We start from the raw sequence: 25,891 nt of genomic DNA on the forward strand, positions 1-25,891 counted from the left end.
GTGGCAGAAACAGCACAGAGGGGCCCAGGACAACATTATAAAAAGAATGGTATGCTTTTTATTGCAATAATTTTAAAGTACAGATTCTCGTTAAAAGAATGAAAGTAATAGAATTGTACATTTTTTGGATCTTCCAAATGATTACTGCATTAAATTTGGCCCATTACAGAAGTGGCTAAGAAGGTGTTAGCAACAGGCCCTGTGGGCTGGGCAGGATTTTTGGCATCCTATTGTTCATACTGCAAGGGGCAAAGAACAAACAGGTGTATGAAAAGATTGTATCCTACAGCTCAGGGAGTCTGAGCTGCAGAAAGTGGCTGGCGGTGGGGCTTCTAACTAGGTACGGTTAGGGCTAATTCACACCAAGAGTGCTTTTGCCATGTTTGTAATGTAACTCTATGAGGGTGTTGCCACAGCAGCGTTGTGATTTAATAAGGCCTCTTTCAGAAAGGAGGCTGAACTGCACACTTTCTGACCAGTTCAGTGTCCTGGCTGCTGCCCACCATGCAATTCAGGTGGAATTTACATGCAGCGGTTGTAACACCACACGTGTCAGTTCTTGACACACAGTGCCATTACCCGGCGGCAGAGAACAGTGTCATGTCCCATCTGTGCACTGCTGCCCTCAGTTGTTACTCCGTGGGGGGTGGTGCCTGTCCAATGTTAGTACTGAGCGCCAGCAAGCGCCAGGCCAGAGCAGGAGAGCAGCTGACAGGTGGTGTGTTTTTGTACACGCTTTCCATACCGTCCATTCCTTCCAGTGAATTGTGCTGTGTGAAAGTACATACTCAAATCACTCCTGCAGTGCATTTCAGAAGCGCACCATGTCCAGCGCATATGATGTATACAATGTCATTCTAATGTACTGAATGTGCTGTGGTGAGGAAAACCTATGCTCTATTGCATACCAAAGCCTGTTCAAAATCATGCTGTTTAATGTGACCAAAGCCTAAAAGTGATTTTACTGCCAGAACATGGAGGGGCAACTACAGCTTAGAAACAAACCCTACCAATCAGTGCCAGCACAGGCCTAAAAAAACATTTGTGCCTGGATTTCAGCTTTAGGTCTTGTTTACATGGATGCTTTCCAGAGAAGTCTATTGAACGTCACAAAGAGCACACATTGTAACTTTACTTATTCATTTGTCACAGTGTAATCTGCCAACGTGGTCCTGGCCAAATGTGCGAACAGATTAAACCCAAAAAATAAATGCCACATACAGCTTTCCAGAAATCTTTCCAATAGATCGTTTTAAGTACAATAAGTTAATAGAGGCATACCGGTAAATTGTACCACTTCCTTGGATTTATAGTAAAAAGATTTCTTTAGCAGGTTATTTATACTGATTATAGATGTATGTGGTTTCTTGTATGGCCACCATTACATTATCACAGTTAAACAGTTAATGCAGTAATTTTTTTCTTTATTTATATGGAGTTTCGTTTAATTTTTCTTTCTACTTTTTTTTTTTTTTTTTTTTTTTTTTAATGAGAACTGAAATAGTAGTGTTGCTACAGCAATCATAACTCTGAACTTTTTTACACCATGATATTTAATTGGACGCTCTATCCAACATAACTATTATTTTTTCTTCTTAGGACAGTTATTTAAAATAAAATCCCTGCAGATGTGTGCCTGTAATCACACAACTGCCAATTCACTAACCTTACATTACCTCCCATGTAGTTTGTTCTCCAGCTCAGGAGTGCTATATCTAGATTCCATATTTGTAGAAAGAATATGTGTGGGAAGCTAGGTGCAATAGGACACCAGAGCAGACAACTTACTTAAAATGTGTGCAATTTCCGCACGGGTTATAGCTCTTAATGGAGTTGATTCACGAACAGAAATAGTGCGCGTAACCTCCTGTTACGCACGCTATTTGAACAGCGTGCCATAAATGTAAGTGGCTGCATGCTACACCCACTACTGGCTGCGCAGTGCACGTAATTACCCTCAGCCACAGGAGTGCACGCTATGCTGTGTGTAGTGCAGCATAGCGAGCGCTAGTAACTTATGCCCGCTCGCCCTGCAAATAAGGAGTGCTCCACTCAAGTGACAGGCAGCCTATTGGGCCAATCAACGTGTGGGGATCACGTCCTTTAACCACTTCAGCCTTCAGTGATGTTTCACCTCATGCATCCCAACAACTTTAACCTCCCATTCATTTGCCAATATTTTTATCACTGCTTATCACAACAAAATGATCTATATCTTGTTTTTTCCATCATCAATTAGGCTTTCTTTGGCTAGTACATTATAAACAACACACCTGATTTAACAATTAAACAACACTAGATATAACCCTGTAAGAGGAGACAAATATCTAAAATATAACTTTTAATAGGTATATTAAAATGTTAGAACACGTATACTATCCACACTAAGTGATTCAATGTGAAAACAATGGGTTGGGGGTGTAATGTCATTGGTCAATGAAGATTACCCTCCAAACTTTCATTGTAGATCAATAGATCTACAATGAGAGTAGATCACTATAGTTTTAAAATAATACATGGTACCATAATTAAAACCTATGTATTTAATTTGCCCATTTGTCACGGTTATTACACCATTTAAATTATTTCCCTATCACAATATATGGCGCCAATATTTTATTTGGAAATAAAGGTGCATTTTTTCAGTTTTGCATCCGTCACTATTTACAAGCCCATAATTTAAAAAGTAACAGTAATATACCTTCTTGAAATACATATTCAAAAAAAAGTTCAGTCCCTAAAGTAACTATTTGTTGTTTTTTTATTGTGTTGTTACAAAAAAAAAAGTTGGGTAACTATTGGGGAGTGTGGGAGGTAAGGGGTTCATTTTAAATGTAAAAAAAAAAAAGTTTGTACATGTAATTTTACACTTGGTGACCTCACACATATCTTCCGTATGCGTAGTATTACTACGCAAAACGGAAGCAATGCTTGGACGTGAAAGTATGGGCTTTGTGAACTGTGTTCCCATTCATTGATCACTGGGCTAACGGGCGGTGGCGGCAGGAGCGTGCACGGGAGAGCATGCGATCTGCCGCGGCAACAAGCAGCAGCAGGGGCAGCATTTTGGACGTAGCAGCTATGTCCAAAATGCTAAAGTAGTTAAAGTGATGGGACCCGAAGGAGCTCAGGGCAGGATGAGTGGAGCACTCGTTATTTGCAGGTAGAGCAGCGTAAGTTACTGGTGCTCAATATGCTGCACTACCCGCGTAGCATGCAGCTACTTAAATTTAAGGCATGCAGTTGAAATAGCACGAGTCACAGGAGGTTACTCGCGCTATTTCTATTAATGAATCAACCCCATTAAGTCTTATAAACATGTGTGGTGTCAGTAGTTTATAATTTAACAGTCACTTCAACAGTTACTTATGCTTTATTTTGTATAAAATGTCTAAAAATGGGTCACTGATCAAAAATTAAATATTATTTGTATTATTATTATTTTATCCCTTTACAAGTTTGTTTGTTATTTTACATTACTCCTTTACAGGCATGACAGTCCAAACATGTACAGTATAAACTTACAAGGTGCAAATACTGATATAGTGTGTGCTGATCTTAGCCTGAATAATATTTTTTGAAACCGTTCCCAGATGTAAATTGACTCTCTACACTTCTTACCTATGTTGAAATGGTAATAACATCTACAGACTCAGCGTTCTCACAGTGTAGCTCTCGAGGACTCCTTTTTGTAATGTAAATAATGGTGGTGGAAAGCTTGTACTTTAGAACAGAAGTAAAATTGGTAGTACAAGTGTATTCAATTATTGATCAGTGCCCCATCCTAAGTTACTGTAGTGGTCTATGGCTCATGAATGACAGTCATAGTGACTCGTCACTGTTAAGGTCAGTGACGAAAAGCTACAACTTGTAGTCCCTGGAATGAAGTGTACTTCAACATTGTCTTGTGCTAGTGATAAAGTTGCTGTTTACTGATGCAGCCTGCTGTATATTATTTGCAAAAGCTAACCACCCTAATAGTGACCTGTTGCTAAATAGACTTGCATTGCAGCCAGCTCCACCCACCATTCTGTCTTTACCTCCAAATTGCACAAGAGACTTCGATTTGCTACACGTTTCTGCTACATGTTGCTTATGTGCCATGACCCTAACATTGACCTACATCACACAAGTAGCCTGTGGTTTGTACACTGCAGGCAAGTGACAGGTTTCTCAAAATAGCCATGATACTGACCAAGAATAACCCCACAACAGCAAGGTGCTTAATTACAGCTGTCTGTTCCGTCAGGCTAGTGATGACAGTGAGGAGGATGACATCCTGCCAAACAAGTCTGCCGATGTCACCAAGACAAGGGCTTCTGTCCGCATGACGCGCTACCTGGAGTCTTGGGGTGCTGCTAAACCATTTGCTCACCTTAACCACAGAGACAGCCTTGTACCAGAGAGCCTGAGTGTCTCCCGCATTATGGTGAGCATTACTGATCTTACACAATGACCTAAAAAGTGTGTGTAAACATTGCATTGTGCTCAAAGCTGTTTTCTGTGTTTTTTATTCTTCAGGATCTCCCAATGTCTGCAATGCCCACAACCAGGTTCACTGACAAGTAGGGATCGAAACCTGCCTCTCTCTTGCCACCATTTACTGCCTTTATGCCTTGTGATGTCAGATAGCTGTCTGTAATGGAGCTGATGTTCTAGCTTGTCTCCTGCTTGGCCTATCTGTCCTGTGACCTCCTGTCTGTCAGCACAGCTTCTTGTTTGAAGACCGTATGGATCCTGCTTCTATGTACTTGCTCATCTCTTTGTCTTCATGTTGAATGGCTATTTTAGGACTGCAATATTTGTGTGTGTATATATATATATATATATATATATATATATATATATATATATATATATATACTGTGTGTGTGTGTGTGTGTGTACATGTATGTATATGTATATATATATGTATATATATATATATGATTATTTTTTTACTGGCATTTATGTCAAAGAAATGATTAGATTTTGGCAATGACATCTCAGGTAGATTCGGATTCAGACATGAGGTGCTCACCTTTCAGTTCTCAGCTGGGGGCTCTCATGAATGGAGTAAAAACTGATCTTCAAATGTTTACTTTACAGATGCGTAGTAAATATTTAAATCCAATGTATGGAAATCTGATATCTGCTTAATGTGTTAATGGTTGCAGAGGGCCAGTAGACTGTAGTTTGTTCCCCTGTTTTTTAAATGAGCGGTTGCCTGGGTGTCCTCCTGGCACTCTGGGCACCACCCACATCCCAAAAACCTACTGATAGATTAATTGGTTTCCACACAAAATTGGCCACACGCTCAACAGCGGTCTTTTATGCAGCACAATTTTCAAACAACTTTTGTTGTGAAACAAGTTGCACAACCACCCCAAAAAGTTGCTTGCTATTGTTCACACAACTGATAGGACTGATAAGACGTCAATCCAACGGTTGGCTTGTGCTGCATAAAAGACCGCTGTTGAGCCGTGTGTATGGGGCTTTAGACTATGATAGTGACATTTGACTAAGGACTATGGCAGGGATTAGGTTGCAAGATCCTCTGATGGGTAACATTTCTGCTTTGCCTTTTCTTGTTTAAAGAGTAACTGTTAGCCCCCAAATTGAAATTTAAAACACTATTGCAATGTTTTATTTATTATATAAGTGAGCCAAAAAGCCAATGTACAAGTTAAAAATCAATCTAATTTTGTTACTATCTAACCTTTTCCCCCAGCTCCGGACGCAAGCCGCATATCAGATACTGTAGCATGCAGAGCATGCCTATGTCTGGCCGACCCCCCTCTCCCCCCCAGGACCAGGTGCCAATATATTCTCCCCACCGCAGCTGACCGCTCTGACACGGAGAGAGAGCGGCAGCACTTCCAGAGCAGCACCGCAGAGCAGCCGCCGCCGAGTCACATGTGAGAGAATCACATGTGAGAGAGATGCACGGCGCTGGCTGCTCTGCGGTGCTGCTCTAGAAGTGCTGCCGCTCTCTCCGTGTCAGAGCGGTCAGCTGCGGTGGGGAGAATATATTGGCACCTGGTCCTGGGGGGGAGAGGGGGGTCGGCCAGACATAGGCATGCTCTGCATGCTACAGTATCTGATATGCGGCTTGCGTCCGGAGCTGGGGGAAAAGGTTAGATAGTAACAAAATTAGATTGATTTTTAACTTGTACATTGGCTTTTTGGCTCACTTATATAATAAATAAAACATTGCAATAGTGTTTTAAATTTCAATTTGGGGGCTAACAGTTACTCTTTAACATCCATTATCAGCCAATTTGCTTTATCACACTTGTTCAAGGGGTTATACACAATCACTTCTGACCCAGTGGACCCTTGGGCTCTTAATCTGGTACCTTCCTTTTTACAAGGACCACCCCTAGAGCCCTTGATGGAAACTTCTCTTCTGTTACTTAATCAAAAAGTAGCTTTTTTGATGGCTGTAATTGTCATCTGCTATGGGGCAAGATTTCCTTCTTGTAAGTCACTGTACTTTAATCCTCCACAAAGACAAGGCAGTGGTATGTCATCAGACAGAATTTCTTCCAAGGTGGGGTCCTTTCTCCATTTCAATGAGCTTATTTAGCTTTCCTGCTGTCTATTGCCTATTGACGCCCCCGGTGATCTGCTGTGTCTGCAAATAAACAATAAGAGAAAATAATAGTTGTGATTACTGTAAAATCCTTCTCTTGACAAACTCATTGGGAACAACATTCCTTCCCTACATTATTTCCCGGCATGTCTTTAAAAATATAAAAAGCTTTGTTATGCTCAAATTTTCCTAGACCTCTCGGGGCGTGACCAGGTGGGGTATAGTAGCCAGTGGTGGAATTTCTTAATTGAATGTGTGGCCTCATATGGGCGGGAAATATGCCCAGAGAGAGGCCTGCTGTGTCCACAGGTAAACTTATGGAGAAAAATTACATGGCAAGTCATTTTAAACAAATAAAAGGTCTAAAAACAGGAGTGAAGGAAAACAAATGTGATATTCTGTGCACAAGACACAGCTGGAAAATAGGTGGTCCTTATCGGGGATTGTGTGATAGCTAGACACCATGCGGTTACTCAGATCCTTGCTGAGAAACTGCTGTATAGAAACACCAGGGAGCTTTTGTAATTAAAGTCACATGTAGCATTGTAATCCTCAGCATAGGAGCAGTTTACACTGATCCAGCGCCTACTAATGGACCTTTCTTAAGTGTGAGTTTGTAACCCATCATGGGAAGAAAACAGGCTCTGATGATATTGGGAAATGAAGGCGTACTTGCAGATTAATGCAGCACATATGTAAATGCTGTGTTTATAACACATCTTTTAGTTTAACGTTTCTTAATTTTAAATCCTAATACAGTTTATCAGCATTTATCGTCAGACAGTACACAAAAGAGCATTTTGCTAGAACAGAGGATGTACCTGATGTTTTCTCAGTTTAAATAATTGGGAAGCTAGCGGAATAGCCAGTCTTCATATCTCGTAGCTAATAACATGGGTGGTTGCTTCAGGTGATTGACAAGCCTACACAGGGAGTCTGGCATAGAGCTCCCTTGTTTCACAATGTCCCAGTGAGCAGAAACTGCTGAATGATTTTCTGACTGAAAAGAACCTTTATAGCATCAAAGAGAAAAGATAATTGTTCAATTATTTCTTGTCTACATACAACATTTTGCCCTGATTTAATTATCCTGTCAGGCCAATGCACTTTATGTGCCCAGTGTATTGCAATTTACTGCTGAGGTAATCTAGTAAAACTGTAATGGAAGCAGTGGAGAGCCACAAGATGTGTGTTTAGTTGATATTTTTTTCATTCATATTTATTTAACTGTGAGAATGCATTGGCAGCACACGTGACTGCACGTTCCAGTTCACTAACCATGCTGCTCTTTGCCAGTCACTGCACTGACTGCTAGTTTTATACAGCACAAAATACAATTTATTCAGTTTGACTTATTTTGTCCTTCGTATTGTTACATCAATCTCATTTTATCCATCTGTCGCCTTGCTTGTGCCCAGAGATTTGCCAGAGACTTGCTGCTGTAGGCTACTATTAGAACTATCTCCAATTCTGCTCTCTGGGAATTTCCCTGTGCTATACTGATTTTACAGAATTCGGCATCCAAAAAATGACTTTCCATTAATATTCAAAGGTTCAAGTGTATCATACCAGTTCTTCTAGACTCCTTTTTTTCTTTATGTCCTCATGATTGCCGGCCTCATACTGAACATCATTATTTAATTACTGCTGCTTACGTTTGATCTCTATAATCTCTTGTTACTACTGTCCCATTACACCAACATCAACTAAATTGTACTTCTGTTCTTCCCAAACATGTATGTAACTGCGTGACCTGTTTATGCAGTAGTAAATAAAAAAAATTATTTAGTCTTGGGTTTTTTTTCTTGTCAAACCCAACTAAATCCAAAATGGAACATGGCAAATTCTCAAAGCAGTCCTAAGTTGATTTCTGTACAGTAAACTATAAGTATTACAGGAGGAAATTGGCAGCGCTTCCAAATGCAGGCTGCAGAGCCCAAACATGGGCAACTTACACAACTTGCATTCAGAACAGATGCTGTGCTTGCACATCTATGCAGCTGGTCAATTCGGGTGCAGCCTGCATTTGGAAGCACTGCCATTTTCCTCCTGTTGTACAAAAATGTAAGTCTACTTGTGGCTAGCTGCCTCCATGTGTATCAGTTTGCATTCAATTTATCTAGATTAGGGTTTAGTGCATAGTTTGCATCTGATTTGTATTCAAGGTTTGTATTTAAGTCCCTAGGGAGTGCTGCACACCTCTGTTGGTTTCATTTCAATTGCAGTCAGTGCTACCAATTTGTTGCTGTTCTTTAGAAATTAGAAGTATTACCCTTGGAAACTCAGCTCAGAAATCCATGTTAGTATCCATGCTGGTCTATAGCTTTGCAGCTGTTCATCTAGACTTTAAAGATGAACTTTACCAAGAGATAGGAAGGGGGGCGGGGTAAAGCAATACATAGCAAAATGAGATGTTAAAAGATAGAACAACAAATTGATACTCATCGTGTAGTTGAGTCTTTGGGAAGTGGACGGCAGGAAGTGGTCAGGATTGGTTTATGGGTAGTCAGGAAGTTGATTAGGGGAGACAGGAAGGAGTGCAATGTCATTACCAGCCCAAATCGCGGTCTATGACTTTAATGGCACATCTGTTGAAGTCTGTCTTGAGGGAGCAGGGACTGTGGAACAAGTGAAATAGCTTTATAGCTTGTCCAGAAATGTTATGTATTCTTGAAACTGTCAAACTAAGGGAGAGGTTTATTCACAATATCAGTCCCACAGAACCCCCCAGACGATCTATTTGAGAAAAGGTTAAGATTTCTTGTGGGAAAGGGGGTATCTGCTATTGGTTGGGTTATCGTTCAATCCTGGATTAAAGTTCCTCTTTAAAGCCTGTAAGGTGCATACGCATATTTTGATTGACCAATGATTGGCTTGGCCAATCAAGAATAGATTGATATACCTGGGTCCCTCAGATTTCTGCCTATTCTGAGCTGATGGGTTGGGCAGCCATCTTCCAGTTTTACAGGATGCATAATGTGTCTCTCCTCTGCCGCAGTAAGTTACCTTCATCTACAGCCCTTGACATTGCCTGTTTCTTCAAGAGAGGTTGTACAACCTGTCAATCTTAAAACCAGTCTGCTTTGAAATATTTGCCTGGGAGAGCCCTTGCTGATGTAGTAACTACCATTTGTCTTGTCCATGTGCTGAGTCTTGCCATGGTGTGCGACCTGTGATATGAATCCAATTTCCACATCCTCATCTTGGAGTCTGGCTGTTTTTAAGGCTCATACATGGCTGTTTGCATTTCAGTTAATGGCTGTGTTTCAACTTACACATGAAAATGATAATCCTTAGCCCCTGTTTGGTATAATTGGTTGATCATACAACTGGTTTTATCCTACAAAATCCCTGATTTTGTGCAAGTGAAGCTATAAGAACTGATGCTGTTCTGAAAGAAATTTTGGTTTGATGTAGATTTTTTCTTCTATTAGCTTATTTTAGCAAGTTGGAACTTGGCAGCCATCTTGAGCGAGAATCTATAATTAATACAGGTGTCCCCTAGACCCATGGCAAGTCCAAAGTTCGGTTAGTACACCAGGCTTCTCAAGGGCAAAAAAGGCAAAGTTCTATTTCTTCAAGGCATGTGTCAAAACACCATAGGTTGAATGGTGTTTTGACACATGCTTTAAAGAAATAAAACTTTTTTGCTCTTGAGAAGCCTGGTGTGCTAACCGAACTTTGCACTTGCCGATTGTATGTGGGGTGCCTGCTTTGCACCTGAGGTTATGCACCCATTTAAACAAACGGTGTGCCAGTCCAAATCCTCCTACTTTCTAGGCCCATTTAAAGATCGTCATGACAGATCTTTAAATTACAGAGACTCCCTGAGAGCATTGTCCCCTCTTTACCCCTCCCGCCAAAAGCGGGTGTGCTGTGCCGTTATCACTAATTTCCTCCCCACAGCAACAGTATTGGTATAACAAAGCAACATGTCTGTACAACCCTTGTTTCCCACAGTGCCGCTTGCAGGATCGACCTCGATCCTGACTGGTGACATTCATGGTGCTTATATACACAGCTTTTCCATTTTGTGAATGGAAAAGAATAAACCATTAACATTTTGTATTTCTGAAGCATTCTTACTTTACGGCATTTTTTTTTAATCACCTGCCTAAAATTTGTGCAACGTATTGTCAATTGAAATACTTCAGCCTGTAGAAGAACATCATTAAGATTTATGTTATAGAGAAATGTCCTGTTTTAAGGACATTGGCGTTCACGCCCACCGATTTTCTTAGTTAATCTGACTGGCAGTGACTTTTCAAAGTCAAATAATGGCATAGTGCACCTCCAGATTGCGTCTCTGTAATGCAGGAGAAGAAAAATAATTGGGGTGACAAAGGCAGGATAGTGGCACCTTCGTTAGGACTTTGTGGGAGGGAGCTGAGACAAACTAATTCACTGAAATGTCACTGCTGGGATCTTTTACCAAAGATGAAAGGCTAGCATGTGATTTAACTCACCAGTGCTCACCTTGTGGTTTTAGTCTTTCAACCTCATTTTTTTCCTTTTTCTGAGCTTTTTTTTCCCCGCACAATTAGTCCTTTCTTTCTTGTAAAGGCTTTCTTTTTTTCTAGATCTCGCTCACAAAAAGACATTCCTGAGCAACCAAATGAGAACATCTTAAGTGATCTGGAAGAACTCAATTCTTTAAGGTATTACATATGATATTAAAGAAGAACTCAAGTGAAAATAATGTAATACAAAAAAGTGCTTAATTTTTTACAATAATTATGTATAAATGATTTAGTCAGTGTTTGCTCATTGTAAAATCTTTCCTCTCCCTGATTTACTTTCAGACATTTATCACATGGTGGCATTTTTACTGCTGGCAGGTGATGTCAGTGGAAGGAGATGCTGCTTGCATTATTGGCAGTTGGAAACAGCTGTTATTTCCCACAATGCAACAAAGCTCCCACAGTGTGATGTCAGTACCTCAGTGCTGTGAGGTGCTGACATCACACTGTGGGAGGGATTTCACCACAAAATCAGCCATACAGAGACCACTGATAATACGATTGAGGAAAGGAAAAGCTTTCTCGTGGGAAAGGGGGTATCAGCTACTGATTGTGATGAAGTTTAATTCTTGGTTACGGTTTCTCTTTAAAGAGACTCTGAAGTCTTCCTATAATGAGGTTTTTAATTTAAAAACCTCATTAACATTATAGTCTGACCTAAAACGCAGCAGAACCGCGGCTGAAAACCCCCTCGACCACCCCAAACTCACGGGGGTACACTGAGGCAACTTCCGCATAGAGGCAGCGCAGCTCTGCCTCTATGCACGTCAATCAGCGCCGATCGCCGCCTCTCCCCCACCCCTCTCAGCCTTCCTTCACTGAGAGGGGCGGGGGAGAGGCGGAGATACGCGCTGATTGACGCGCATAGAGGCGGCAGCAAAATCCACGACCAAGAAAGTCGTGGATTTTGCCTGCCCTGTACCCTCGTGAGTTTGGGGTGGTCGAGGGGGTTTTCAGCCGCGGTTCTGCTGCGTTTTAGGTCGGACTATAATGTTAATGAGGTTTTTAAAATAAAAAACTCATTTTAGGGAGACTTCAGTCTCTTTAAGGCTTCAGTTTGTTATATAGCAATCTAAATAGGTTCTGAAACCTCCTTTGTATGCTTCATCTCGCAGGCAGTGGAAGAAGTCTGATGATTTCAACCGGGTTACGCTTTATTTCAATCAGCCAGCCATAGAAAAAGAGGTAAGGTATGGAATCTGTTATTGTTTGTTGTGATTTGTGGGTATGTATGGATATATAATGTGTGTGTGTGTGTGTATACATCAAAAAAATAATATATATATATATATATATATATATATATATAATATATATGCTTGCAAAAGTATTCGGCCCCCTTGAAGTTTTATAGTGTCACATTACTGCCACAAACATGAATCAATTTTATTGGAATTCCACGTGAAAGACCAATACAAAGTGGTGTACACGTGAGAAGTGGAACGAAAATCATACACGATTCCAAACATTTTTTTTACAAATAAATATCTGCAAAGTGGGGCGTGTGCATAATTATTCAGCCCCCTTTGATCTAAGTGCAGTCAGTTGCCCATAGACATTGCCTGATGACTGCTAATGACTAAATAGAGTGCACATGTGTGTAATCTAATGTCAGCACAAATACAGCTGCTCTGTGATGGCCTCAGAGGTTGTCTAAGAGAATATTGGGAGCAACCACACCATGAAGTCCAAAGAACACACCAGACAGGTCAGGGATAAAGTTGTTGAGAAATTTAAAGCAGGCTTAGGCTACAAAAAGATTGCCAAAGCCTTGAACATCTCACGGAGCACTGTTCAAGCGATCATTCAAAATTGGAAGGAGTATGGCACAACTGTAAACCTACCAAGACAAGGCCGTCCAGCTAAACTCTCACAGGCCGAACAGGTAGAGCGCTGATCAGAAATGCAGTCAAGAGGCCCATGGTGACTCTGGACGAGCTGCAGAGATCTACAACTCAGGTGGGGGAATCTGTCCATAGGACAACTATTAGTTGTGCACTGCACAAAGTTGGCCTTTATGGAAGAGTGGTAAAAAGAAAGCCATTATTAACAGAAAAGCATAAGAAGTCCCGTTTGCAGGTTGCCACAAGCCATGTGGGGGACACAGCAAACATGTGGAAGAAGATGCTCTGGTCAGATGAGACCAAAATGGAACTTTTTGGCCAAAATGCAAAGCGCTATGTGTGGCGGAAATCTAACACTGCACATCACTCTGAACACACCATCCCCACTGTCAAATATGGTGGTGGCAGCATCATGCTCTGGGGGTGCTTCTCTTCAGCAGGGACAGGGAAGCTGGTCAGAATTGGAGGGAAGATGGATGGAGCCAAATACAGGGCAATCTTGGAAGAAAAACTCTTGGAGTCTGCAAAAGACTTGAGACTGGGGCGGAGGTTCACCTTCCAGCAGGACAACGACCCTAAACATAAAGCCAGGGCAACAATGGAATGGCTTAAAACAAAACATATCCATGTGTTAGAATGGCCCAGTCAAAGTCCAGATCTAAATCCAATTGAGAATCTGTGGCAAGATCTGAAAACTGCTGTTCACAAATTCTGTCCATCTAATCTGACTGAGCTGGAGCTGTTTTGCAAAGAAGAATGGGCAAGGATTTCAGTCTCTAGATGTGCAAAGCTGGTAGAGACATACCCTAAAAGACTGGCAGCTGTAATTGCAGCAAAAGGTGGTTCTACAAAGTATTGACTCAGGGGGCTGAATAATTATGCACACCCCAATTTGCAGTTATTTATTTGTAAAAAATGTTTGGAATCATGTATGATTTTCGTTCCACTTCTCACATGTACACCACTTTGTATTGGTCTTTCACGTGGAATTCCAATAAAATTGATTTTTGTTTGTGGCAGTAATATGACAAAATGTAGAAAACTTCAAGGGGACCAAATAATTTTGCAAGCCACTGTATACTGTGTATAGTTTTGCAAGCCACTGTGTATAGTTGATCTACCGTAGGTGGTCTATGGATATCATGTCAGGAAGAATACTGGCATCCATGTAAGGCAAAGGTGTAAAAATAATGGCAAAGTGCTGGCATTTCACATAACATAAATCAGTTTACCTAGGGAGTGAAAACTGAAGTAAGCCCCCCATGACCATGTGTGTTTTATTCCTTAGGGAACATCCGGGGTGAAAATAAACTGAGAAAAACAACTGTATCTATCCTCATTCTCCTAAAAATGACTTTTTAAGATATCCCACAGTTTTATATTTAAATCTAGTTTTTAAGTTTTTACTGTTTCATTGTCTCTGCTCAACGACACCTTCTTTTAAGCATGCTGGAGCTCAAATCTAGGAATTATTGACCCTTTTTATCTTTTTCCTGCTCCCAGAAGCCATTTACTGACAGGAAAGTATTTTATGGCTGTAATTACTCATCAGTGAGGGTGATGCTATAGTCTGACCCAGTCCGACCCGGGCAGAAACTGTCACTTGCATACGTGATGTTTAACTTTTTCAGGCAGAAATAGAAAATAAGGAACACAGCCTAGTTATTTGTGTGTTTGGCACTGTACATACACGTCTATCTCATCATGTCGCATGTCACCTCAGCTATCCTTTCACTATTTCCATTCACCAACAACCTTTTATTTTTTTTTTACTGTGTATTAACCACTTAAGCCTAACTGAACGAATATATTTGTCCAGTGTAGTTGTGGAGACTGCACAACTAGTTTGTTACTAAATGAAGCATACGTGGTATCATTTTAACCGTGAAGAGTTGTAGAATACATTTTGGTTTGTCTTAAAGCTTGGGTGCACGTCACATAAAAAATGGGTAGCGACAAACTCAATCCAACATAAAAAAGTATTTTCAATACTATGATCAAACTTCAGAAAAAATATGTACTGTTACCTTAGGAACTTGGCTTTTTAAATACATATGCCATGAGGGTATATTACTATTATTTTTGCAAATAAGGTTTCATAATCATCAATAGTGTAGAATGAGAAAACAAAACACAAAAAACAGAAAAAATACACCTTTATTTCCAAATACAACATTGTCACCATTCATTGTGCTAGGAACATAATGTTGTAATAACCAGGATGGATGAGCAAATACAATTTGTGGGTTTAACTTATACTTAGCACTGTTTAGTGCAAAACTATACTGGATGTAAATGGAGAAACCGTGTGTTTTTTCAATTTTTTTACCTTAATTTCCCTTACCTTAATACTTTTAGCCATGGACCTTGAACAAGCATGCAGCAGATCAGGCGTTTCTGTCAAATCTGAGATGATTATCTGCATGCTTGTTTCTAGTCTGATTCCAACACTACTGCAGCCAAATAGACCAGCAGGGCTCCCAGGCAACTGGCATTCTTTAAAAAGGAAATAAGTATGGCAGCCTCCATATACTTTTTGCTTTAGGTCCCTTTTAAATATTAGAGTTTTATATGAAAGCACAACAACAGAACACACACACAAGAAAAGATTTAGTGGATATTTGGTCACCACAGGGACAAATAGCCTAAACAGTTGGCTTCATTATGCACTATAGCATATTATAAACAGATAAAATGTTGCTATATATTGAGCACTATCATTTTTGAATAGAAGTTATTCAAATACCAAAATGCTAGCATACCTTGTTATTTAACCACTTCGCGTCCCTGGGGTTTTCCCCCTAAAAAACCAGAACAATTTTCTACATTTCACACTCCTCCCATTCATTTGCCAATATCTTAATCACTACTTATCATACATAAATGATCTATACCTTGTTTTTTCCGCCACCAATCAGGCTTTCTTTGGGTGGTACTTTTTGCTAAGAATTATATTCTTTTCTATGCATTTTAAAGGGAACAAGGGGGAAAAATGAAAAAAAGTCATTATTTCCCAGTTTTCAGCCATTATAGTTTGAAAATAAAAGTTGCTGCTGTAAGTTAAACCCATACATTTTATTTTTCCATTCGATCTGGTTATTTCACCATTTAAAATTCAATCCTAGTACAATGTATGATTACAATAAATTATTTGGAAATAAAATGCATTTTTTTCAGTTTGTGTCCGATTTTTATTGTTATTTTTTTCCTCGTTAATAATTCGATTCTCCCCCCAGTTAGCCAGATGTGCACCCACATATTCCTCCCTCCCTATAGTTGGTCAGATGTGCCTCTGGATACCCCCCCTCCCCCCAGGCAGGCCTTAGTACCCCTCCCCCCCCCAGCTAGCAAGATGTGGATATTTATCTATTCACCCCCCCCCCCCCCCCAAGCTGTCTGGTTGTGTCTATTCACCCCCCCCCCCTCCATAGCCAGGTGTGTGTGCGCCCCTTTACCCCCCCCCCCCCCCGTTGATCCTGTGTTGCTTACCCGAACCCCCCAACCCCCCCCCCCCACAGAGCAGCGGGGTTTCTTTAATGCTCCCCATCCACCCCCCCTTGCAGAGATCGGCTGCGCAGGAGAGCTATGAAAAGTCTTACCTAATCTTGTTCCTGCGGCGGCGATCGGCTCCCCTCTATTCAGTACCGCTGACAGCCTCTATGTGCAGAATGGATCGGGTCCCGGCTTGATGACGTCATTAAGCTGGGACCCGATCCACTCTGCACATAGAGGCTGTCAGCGGTACTGAATGGAGGGGAGCCGATCGCTGCCGCAGGAACAAGATTAGGTAAGACTTTTCATAGCTTCCCTGCGCCGCCGATCTCTGCAAGGGAGGGGGGGTTGTAATTACAGGGGATCGGGCTTGGGTGGGGGGATCGGTCACCTGGGAGGGGATCCTTTATTAGTGTAGTTAGAGGGAGGGGGTTGATGAGCCCAGGTGCGTGCTAACACGCACGCTGTGCTCATTTAAAGGGGGCAACTTATAATCACGTCATGTGGCTTTCACAAGCCACTTGCAATGACGTGATTATACTGTAGCTGGGACAGGAACTGGTTAATTCTTAAATCTACCCTGAACCAAGACAATATTAGGACAGGGCAGTGTTTTTCATATGATGATTTAGGCAGTGTTCCCTCAAACTTACTGCTTTTTTTCTCATTGATAGCTGCAATACAGTATTTTTAAGGCTCCGTTCACACCTAAAACCGCAAAATGCCGGAGATTACCGCTAGCGTTTTGCGGGAGTGATTTTTCTGTGATTGACTTGGAAAAATCACTGGACACTGTAGCGGTTTGGGAGCGATCAGGATTAGTGGTTCTATACATGCTAATCGTGATCGCTCCGGAATCGCTAGCAAACCGCTGCATGTAACACGTTTGCGGTTAACGCTAACCCCAAATGCGGCAGTGAGGACACTGCTATAGTATTACATGTGCTAGCGGTTTTTAAAAACTGGTAGCGGTTTGCCTTGAGCGGGAATCGCATGATTCCTGCTCAAGTGTGAATGGACCCTAAATGTTGTTCAGAAAAAAATTGCGCCTTAATTTTTTTGGATATTGCCAATCACAGGAGGATCATAAGGAGTTGGTCTTGTGTTGTCTACAGGCTATCTGATCAAGACACACTCTTTAGATACAGTTCCCATCGGTGCTGGTAGTCCTATCTAGTAATACTTGTTTTCCGAGAGCAGATTGGTTTTCTATATGGGCAGGAGCAAGTGCTTGGCAAAGGGAGATATTTATAAAACAAATGCCACAGTGAAAGATTATAGCTTTCTAAAGACATAAAAATATGCATTTTTGATAATTATTCACTTGACATACTTGTAAAAACAAAATACGCATTTGTAGCTACATAAATGGTACTAACTGGAAAAATACACAGTGCACAGACAGAGCTTATCAGATCCCCTATGTATCAAAACAGGTAAAGTGCAAGTAAGATGAACGCTGTACACATCTGATGCACAACAAATGAATGACTGGCGCCCAATTATTATTATTTTTTTTTTCTTTCACAGTACCGCTTTTCTGACGTACCTTCATTCAAATATTACACCACTTGTTGCTTCTTCATCTTTACCTGTAACTTTGTGATCCAAATGTTGGTGTCTCCCAAGTAAGTAATGAAAGCTGGTCCTGTGATCTCCTGTCATCATATAAGTTTGGTCTAAGCTGTAATAAATAGTTTATCAGAGTATATGTACACAGTACAAAGTTCTAGGATTGATGACATTATAATAATCCTTTCACTTTCTTACACATTATAAAGTAAACTCAGTTTTATTACACCATAGAGATTTCTTTAGGCCGGCTGTTCTTCTCTCATCAAAGTACTCTTTGCTTAGATCAGGCATGTCCAAAGTCCGTCCTGTTGGACAAATGCGGCCCACCAAGCCTTTTGTGGTGGCTCCCAAAGCTCTCTATAGCCGTTATTTCCATGCAGCCTGTAGGCCATAGCTGTGGTGCCACATGCAGGCGTCACCTTGTATTGTCGCCTGTAGGTTATCAGTCACCACTGTAGCAATAGTAGCCACTGTCACTATGCCAGCAGCAGTAATAGCCACTGATTAGCAGCTGCCACTGTGTCAGTAGCACTATGCCTGCATGCTGAAAGGGACATGCTAACTGCTCTATATACGGTAGGCAATTTTCCATCAAAATGTTTTATTTGAGCAAAAATGTCACAGGCATAGAGTACCTAATGACGATCAGCAAAAATGTTACATTTCGCTAGATGGGCCCCTTAACACTCTCATAGTTTGAACACCCCTGGCTTAGATACTTGTGGAAAATGCTCAAGTCTCAAGGCACTAGCAAGTTAGCAACGGCACTGTACAAATCTCAACACAGCTTTATATTTCCTCTAGCTTGAATGTATGTGTGGAGCTTTGTTTGAGTATTTTTCCACCTCTGCCTCAGCTTATTAGCTCATTTATATCTAGACAAATGCAAATGCTTTGACATGGAAGCTGCAGCCAGACTAAGCATTGTCTTTCACAATCCGTATTTACCCCATTACTAAATTATTTTCCTCTAAGTATGGTTTTTCAGAAGCTCCTAGCCATAGTATAGACTGAATTCACAATTTATTTTTTATTTATTTTGCAAAACACTTTCAGTGACTTGTCTGTCTAATAAGTCTTCACAAAAACAGCAGTTATATGCAGTAACCCATGGCAACCAGAGATTTGCTGTCCGCAGCATGTAAAAATGTTTTTACATCCTAAGAGGAAACCACTCCTTTAATACAGAAACTAACGTATGTATGGCAGATTTTCACTTGGCCTCACTGACCACTGGTTAACCTCTTATTTAATACAATTAGAACCAGTTATTCACTTGACTCTCATGTACATGAGTAATCATATTCACATTACAAAAAAAAAAAAAGTAAGCCTCAGTCTAAGCACATATTGATGTTTAGTGAGTTCTCAAAATAGTACTGTAATATCAGTGTGTCGGGTGAAATGAAAATACCTTGCTATGACATTTCTAATTCAGTAATCTGAAGTAATCTCATGGTTCTCTGAACACTGTATTCTATCTCTAGGAACTCAGCCCTTGGCATCTCCTATGGAATTTCATTCTTCTTATTCCTGCTCTACCTCTTTACCTGCTTTGCAGGACATCTGGCGGTAAGTAAGCTGTAATTGGTTATAATTTACCTTTCAGGCAGTAATTCTAAAAAAACTGATAGCAGTCCTAAACAAATTATGATGGAAAATAACAAAACCAAATAGGGCAAATGATAAATGGTACCTCCATGTCTTTTTGTGTAGAAGCTTCTGGCTGGCAGATCTAACTGGAATGAGTTCACCATCACCACCAAACAGGTTTACTACCAATACAAATAATGGTGCTTTCTTCCGACAGCCACAATTTAGATACCAATACGTTATACAATCTATTAAAGTGGTCTGAAAGTCAGCATTTCTACTTAACTCTAAAAGATTCCTTACAGCTTTAAAGCAACTACCCCAGAAAAAAATCTAGCAGAACATCACTGAAATGATTAAACAAAGCATTTTGTCCTGCTATTCAGCTTCAAATCTGCATCCAAACTGGAGATAACAGTATATTTTTTACTTGTTAACTACCTGCGAACCGCCGCAGTATAAATCTACAGCGGGCAGGGGGCGCTGCGGTTCTGACCGGACGTAAACTCTACGTCCCATTCACCGTGCGTCATTGCCGCTCTGTCCCCGCCGCAATGTGCTGCCCTGCCGCCTCTATGACGGCGGAGCACTGTGAGCCAGGCAGGAGCCATTTTCATTGGCTCCTGGCCCTGTCATTCATGTAAGCTGTTCCCATTGGCTTACATGGAGTCAGGGTCAGGAGCCAATGAAAGCGGCTCCTGACCGGCGCACAGCGCTCTGCCTCATAGCGACGGCAGAGAGAGCAGCCTGTGGTGGGGACAGAGCGACGTGACCTGCGGGAGCGGCAGATTTTAGCGGCTATTCGTCGGGAAGCGGCGGTTTACTGGACCAGCACCCTCTGGTCCTTAAGGGGGCAGAGGGTGCTGGTCCCGAAGTGGTTGAACACAACTGTATCAACACTGGAATGTAAACAAACAATCTCTGAAAAGCTGTCTCTGCTTCAGACACACAGAGTTCAGAATAGTTCATTAGAAGATTTTCATATATAATAAAAAGCAGTTATAATAGAAAAATAATGAAATGCAATAGCAGGTTTCAGGGCAAGATAAACTACACTTGTAATTTGTAGACAGACAATATTACTTGTGAACAAAAGCAAATATGATAACTGTATGAGTAATAAAAAGTAGGAAAACGCATTTTTATTGAATTTTATGTCAGAGTTTCAGACCACTTTAAATCACATGCAGAGATTGTTAGCACTTTTAAGTGTAAACAGTTTTAGGACAGTCCAAGACTGACTTCAACAAAAACAGGTGTATAATGATTTAAAAGCTATTACAGGAATACAGAATTGTACACCCAGAGCCGTATTGTAAACAAGCAATCTACGGCAATGCCTAAATCCTGGGGTTAAGCAGGGGCGGGAGTTCTACGTCCTCTGATCCCTAACGGTTTTTTGTTCTTACTGAGGCCAGGTGGGCAAACAGAAGCAGTCTTGCCTAGGATCCAGCTACATCATTCCACCCATTTTTTCTTTACACAAATCAGCTACAGAGCATTCACTCTATATTATAGTGGTAATTTGAAGACAATGGCCCATTTTTCCCAGTGATTAACTTGTGCTTGAAAGATTTTCAACTAATTTTCAACTGAACCAGGCATAGCAGCCCAAATATATATGCCTCTATCTCTCGGCACTAAAAACAAAATCTCATAATTCGGGTTCAGACATGAATAAAACACATTTAATTAGAGTGGCAAAGGCGTAAGGGTCCTGTCATATTTCTACTACCATCCATATCCATGTTGAGAAAAAGGGGGGGTAAATCTTTTTTTTTTTTTTTTTTCTTCAGAAAGTAGAAGCTAAGGCACATGTTTTTCAACTGTCAAATGGATTTAAAAGGTAGTTGGTCCTATGTAGACTTAGCAGGACTGAGTGGATTGGTGTGGTAAAAGGAAGGAACTTCCTTCCAGTCAGATCGCATGTACTGCCATTCTGCAGAGGCAATGGTACTGATTAGGCAAGAAAAACAACTGCCTTAGTATATGAAGGAACCGCTATGCTGAGGCTTCAAGCAGATAGAAAACATGAGTCTGTCAGTAGTGTGCCAGAAGCATAAAGAAAACCTGGTCAGATATGCGTTTTATTTTAAAACTGAATCAGGAATTGCAATTGTTCTGCCTTCAGTTCAGCCTTAAACTCACGTTTTACAGAAAGAAGGAAAGTTACATTTCTTAGATATTTTTTTTTTTTATTATCTTTACATACCATTTAGGTCAGAATCCAAATGTGGTATTGCTAACTGTCTAGGTCTTTCTTTGTCCACCATTTGCTTTTCCTGTTTACTATCATGAATGTTCTGGCTAGATTTCAGTCCTATCTGCCAAACCCGAGGCAATGGTCTGCTCAGTGCTAGCACATAGAATTTATGGAGCTCAGTGTTGAAATGTATACACTGTGCAAGTTTACTTCATCAATTGGAAAACATTCATAAAGAGTGTGAGGATGATTTAAATGGATTTATGTAATATGGTATATATAATGGGTTGTTTGTGCTCCATGTTTATAAGTCATCTACTGCAGCAGAAGAGCTTTAGAAGGCTTTATACACAGCCAGCTCCTTTTAATAAGATGCATCCTCTTTTTTTCCAGCAGAAATGTATTCTGAAAGGACCTCAGATCCTGCACTGGGTCCCATCTCTCTCCTCTGCAGTCTCCAGTCAACCCTGGTTCAGAGTGCCCTTTGGAATCCTCACAGTGCTCACTGTGTTGTTTATGGCAGTATTCAATCTGGTAACTACATTTCCTGTCATGCTCTGTTTTCCCATTCTGTGCTTCAAGTAGCGTATGTAGTACTTTGTGGGGAAGAATTATAACATGCCTGGTTTGGACTATCAGACCTAAGTTTCAGTGGAATCCTCAAATTTCTGTTTGTAGCTGCCACCAATGACTGCCTTCTAACCTGACTGCCATGCTGATGCTTCGCAATTATGCCTTATCTATATACTTATTCTGGACCTGCATCCTGAAGTAGTAAAGCATTAGATTAGTACAATGGCCTGGAAAATAGGAAATATACAGGACAATGAGTAATGGCAGTCAGCATATGTCTTCCTGACCACGTGTCTTTCCAGAAATCATGCTTACAAGGAGATGGCGGAAAACAATCTGGGGCCAGAAACTTGCAGGAAATGAAGACACTGGAAACAAACACAAGTAGAACCTTATTTACAGATAATATCCAGCATGCACTCCAAGGCTTTCTATACAGAAGTCTATATGTACAAAAACAGAATGTCTTTCAGGTTATCTAGTGCCAGCTTTCTGTTTCATAACTTTCCATTTTAAAATGGTTACTGATGTTTTTTGGCACTGATCTGTTTGTCCTGCAGTTCTTTCTACCTGATGATGCATGCCCACAGATCTTGGTGAACACGTCTGCAACTCCAATCATTGCAGAGCCAACGCTGTACAATCTGACGGTCAGTGAATGCCCTTTGACGGCTGTGGTCTGTTTACACTCATGTTGTGTTTTAAAGAGGAACTGTAGTGAGAATAACATAGTGAATAAAACTGCTTATTTATTTTACAATATTCATGTATAGATTACCGTATTTAGTGAGTGTTTGCCAATTGTAAAATCTTTCCTCTCCCTGATTTACATTCTGGAATGGATCACTGGTGGCAACCTCTTTAGTTCTGCCAGGTAATCTGTGCAGAATATTTGTTTACTGAGAGGGAGATGTTGTTTGCTTGGCAATTGGAAAAATTCATTATTTCCTACTGTGCAATGAGGTTTACAGACAGCCAACTGTCAGGACCATGGTCATGACATCACACTGGGAGGGGCTTCTTTACAATATTGGCTACACAGACTCCATTGATGATCTATTTGAGAAAAGGCAAAGCTTTCTTGTGGGAAAGGGGGTAACAGCTACTGATTAGGATGAAGTTTAATCCTTCGTTACAGTTCCTCAGTAAGCTTGTCAAGCACTTATGAAGTCACATAGTACCAAACAGTAGGCCTTGTGATTTGCCAGTTACCTGGCTGGTTTAAACTCTTACCTTCCCTTGATAATCTGGGAACCGAAATTCTACATCATCTGCATTGTCATTGCAATTTATTTTGGTATTGCCCAATAGTGTATATAATAAAACTAGAGATGCTCATTGAGATACCAATAATTCCATTTTGTATGCAGTTTTACTGCAAATTGCATACAGCTTGGCATTGGGCCAATCACTTGTGACATTTTTCTTTTTCAGCACAGAGCCACGTGTGTTTGTGAATGTGATTTTCAATGGAAAGGGGCTTTGAAAAGTCACATTGGCCACCAAATTAGCTTTTGTGGAATAATGTTCTCACTAGGGCCAGTGAAGAATGTAGTGGGCTTTTCCAGGGCTTTTCAAAACAAGCTTTCCAAAAACATTGATTGAGCTGGCTGGGAGCATGTTATAGCTAAGTTTGTAATGGTAGACACTGCGACTCTGACCGATAACTGGGAAGATAACTGACAGATAACAAGGAAGAAAGCTATGGTGATGCACTCATGTGACAGGATGGTATTAATTATAGGCTTTCACAGATGATGAGGCAGAGCCTATTAGCTCAGTGAAGAGTCTGCTCCTAGGATCATTCATCTGAGAAACTGCTCAGGATAAAAAGCTTTTGTTTGATCAAAAGAAAACCTGAAGTGAGAGGTATATGGAAGCTGCTATCCCGGTCCTCTTTATTACGGTATAATGCCATGTGCCTAGGTGTCATGCAGCAGCAGTATGAGAGTCACACCCCACAGCAGGCATGCAGCCAGTGGTGTCAGCAGAGCCAGTACACCTGATCTCTATACCAGTGTTCTGTCAGTGACTTATAAAGGCAGCGGATGAGCACAACAGCCAGCCCAGGGACATTCATTAAACAAATATGAGCATTTGCAGCTTCTGCATTCCTTTTACTGCACATTCCCTTTTAACACCGCTGCCTTATAATAGTAAATAAAGTCCCCTGGCGTTTGCGGCATATAAGTATAGATTTTCTCTTTCTTCTTTGCCTGCTTGCATATCACAATTTCCAGGGTTGTTCGATAAAATAATAAGCAAAGGACTAAGTCCCCAGTGCAGTATCCTTGGCAATCAATCATATTCCATTTTCTTCTATTCTGGCTTTAAGTAAATTCAGATTAACTGCTGTGGGTTATTGAGCTTTGCTGGAAGTGCTGTATCTGTATTAGTGTGGTGTCAAAGGTCAATTTCTTGACACAAATTTGAGTGCCAAGTTATTGAATCTATGGGAAAGGAAGCAGTAAGGATGCAGTAACTCATAGCAACCAATCACATTTCATTTTACTTCTATCCCTGACAGGAGTTCCTGCCTCTGAGAAATAAATGGTCGTGTACGAGTTGCTGCACTTTGCTCTGCTTGCCCTATTAAATAATGTAGTGCCACATTACATTTATAAATTAACCATGCCTTCAGCATGTTGAATCACTGTCTCTGGGTCTCTGAACTCTCCAGTTAATTGGTTTCCATGTTAAGAGACGTGTGTGCATGTTCATAAAAAACTTGTGTAGATTCATGCAGCAGCCTGCCTTGCAGGTCAGATGATCATGTAAGGATACAAGAGTTGCTTTTATTGCTGTACTGATGAGAAGGCTTATAAATGGGTCAGTTTGGGAGCACATGTTCAGGTTTTAACTCCCATGCACAAAATAACCAAATTAGATAAGGGTGTCTGTCAACTCCAGTGTACATCTATGCTTGAAGGGTGTCTTTGTGCTATAAGGCTATGCTCATTATCATGGCCATTACTCATGGTTCCTTGTGGTAAGCTCCCAAGGCAAAATCATAATCCGGCCTCCAGACTCTAATCACCGTCTCAAAGGAAATCCCAATACTAAAAAATGTACATTGCAGTATCTGCTCTTATAAATTTTCCCTGAACACTATACACCACTTATATGTCCATCTATTTTACCCAAGAAACGCCACACGATCCGCACCATCAATGGTCCATCTTTATTTATCCACTTAAAACATAATAAAAAGTATAGTGGGTAAGTACAAGGTGGCGCACAGGCGTTTCGGACTGCTTAGTCCTTTCTCAAACCATCACAGACCCACACTCAGTCCGAAACGCCTGTGCGTCACCTTGTACTTACCCACTATACTTTTTATTATGTTTTAAGTGGATAAATAAAGATGGACCATTGATGGTGCGGGTCGTGTGAAGTTTCTGCAATATCACTTGTTACTCCAAGGTGGATCGCTGCACATCTTCAGCCATTGGTGCAGGAGCATTTATTCATAACATCTATTTTACCCAAACATATCTAACAAGTACAATTGTCCTCT

The 25,891-nt window shown here is 40.8% G+C and overlaps 1 protein-coding gene and 1 long non-coding RNA gene across 8 annotated transcripts in view; one reads left to right on the forward strand and one right to left on the reverse strand.

The window, feature by feature from the left end:
- The window catches only part of ADCY4 (adenylate cyclase 4), a 183,414-nt gene that overhangs the window by 141,778 nt on the left and 15,745 nt on the right, over window positions 1-25,891 (forward strand). For 5 of the 6 annotated variants that reach the window (XM_068241582.1, XM_068241574.1, XM_068241565.1 and 2 more), the window contains exons 11-18: window positions 4,250-4,429; window positions 4,522-4,565; window positions 11,155-11,232; window positions 12,210-12,279; window positions 17,961-18,058; window positions 19,493-19,577; window positions 22,195-22,335; window positions 22,935-23,024. In XM_068241582.1, the coding sequence (XP_068097683.1) occupies window positions 4,250-4,429; window positions 4,522-4,565; window positions 11,155-11,232; window positions 12,210-12,279; window positions 17,961-18,058; window positions 19,493-19,577; window positions 22,195-22,335; window positions 22,935-23,024 (786 nt within the window). The remainder of the gene's footprint in view (window positions 1-4,249; window positions 4,430-4,521; window positions 4,566-11,154; window positions 11,233-12,209; window positions 12,280-17,960; window positions 18,059-19,492; window positions 19,578-22,194; window positions 22,336-22,934; window positions 23,025-25,891) is intronic. The other variant, XM_068241591.1, reaches the window with a different exon arrangement.
- LOC137521828 (uncharacterized) overlaps window positions 17,966-25,891 on the reverse strand; it is a 39,802-nt gene continuing 31,876 nt past the window's right edge. The window contains exon 3 of one of the 2 annotated variants that reach the window (XR_011022217.1): window positions 17,966-18,088. This is a non-coding gene — a long non-coding RNA (uncharacterized lncRNA). Of the gene's footprint in view, window positions 18,115-25,891 lie in introns of both variants that reach the window. The other variant, XR_011022218.1, reaches the window with a different exon arrangement.

The sequence above is a fragment of the Hyperolius riggenbachi genome, chromosome 1 (assembly GCF_040937935.1).
Source record: "Hyperolius riggenbachi isolate aHypRig1 chromosome 1, aHypRig1.pri, whole genome shotgun sequence".
In the NCBI taxonomy this organism is placed as follows: domain Eukaryota; kingdom Metazoa; phylum Chordata; class Amphibia; order Anura; family Hyperoliidae; genus Hyperolius; species Hyperolius riggenbachi.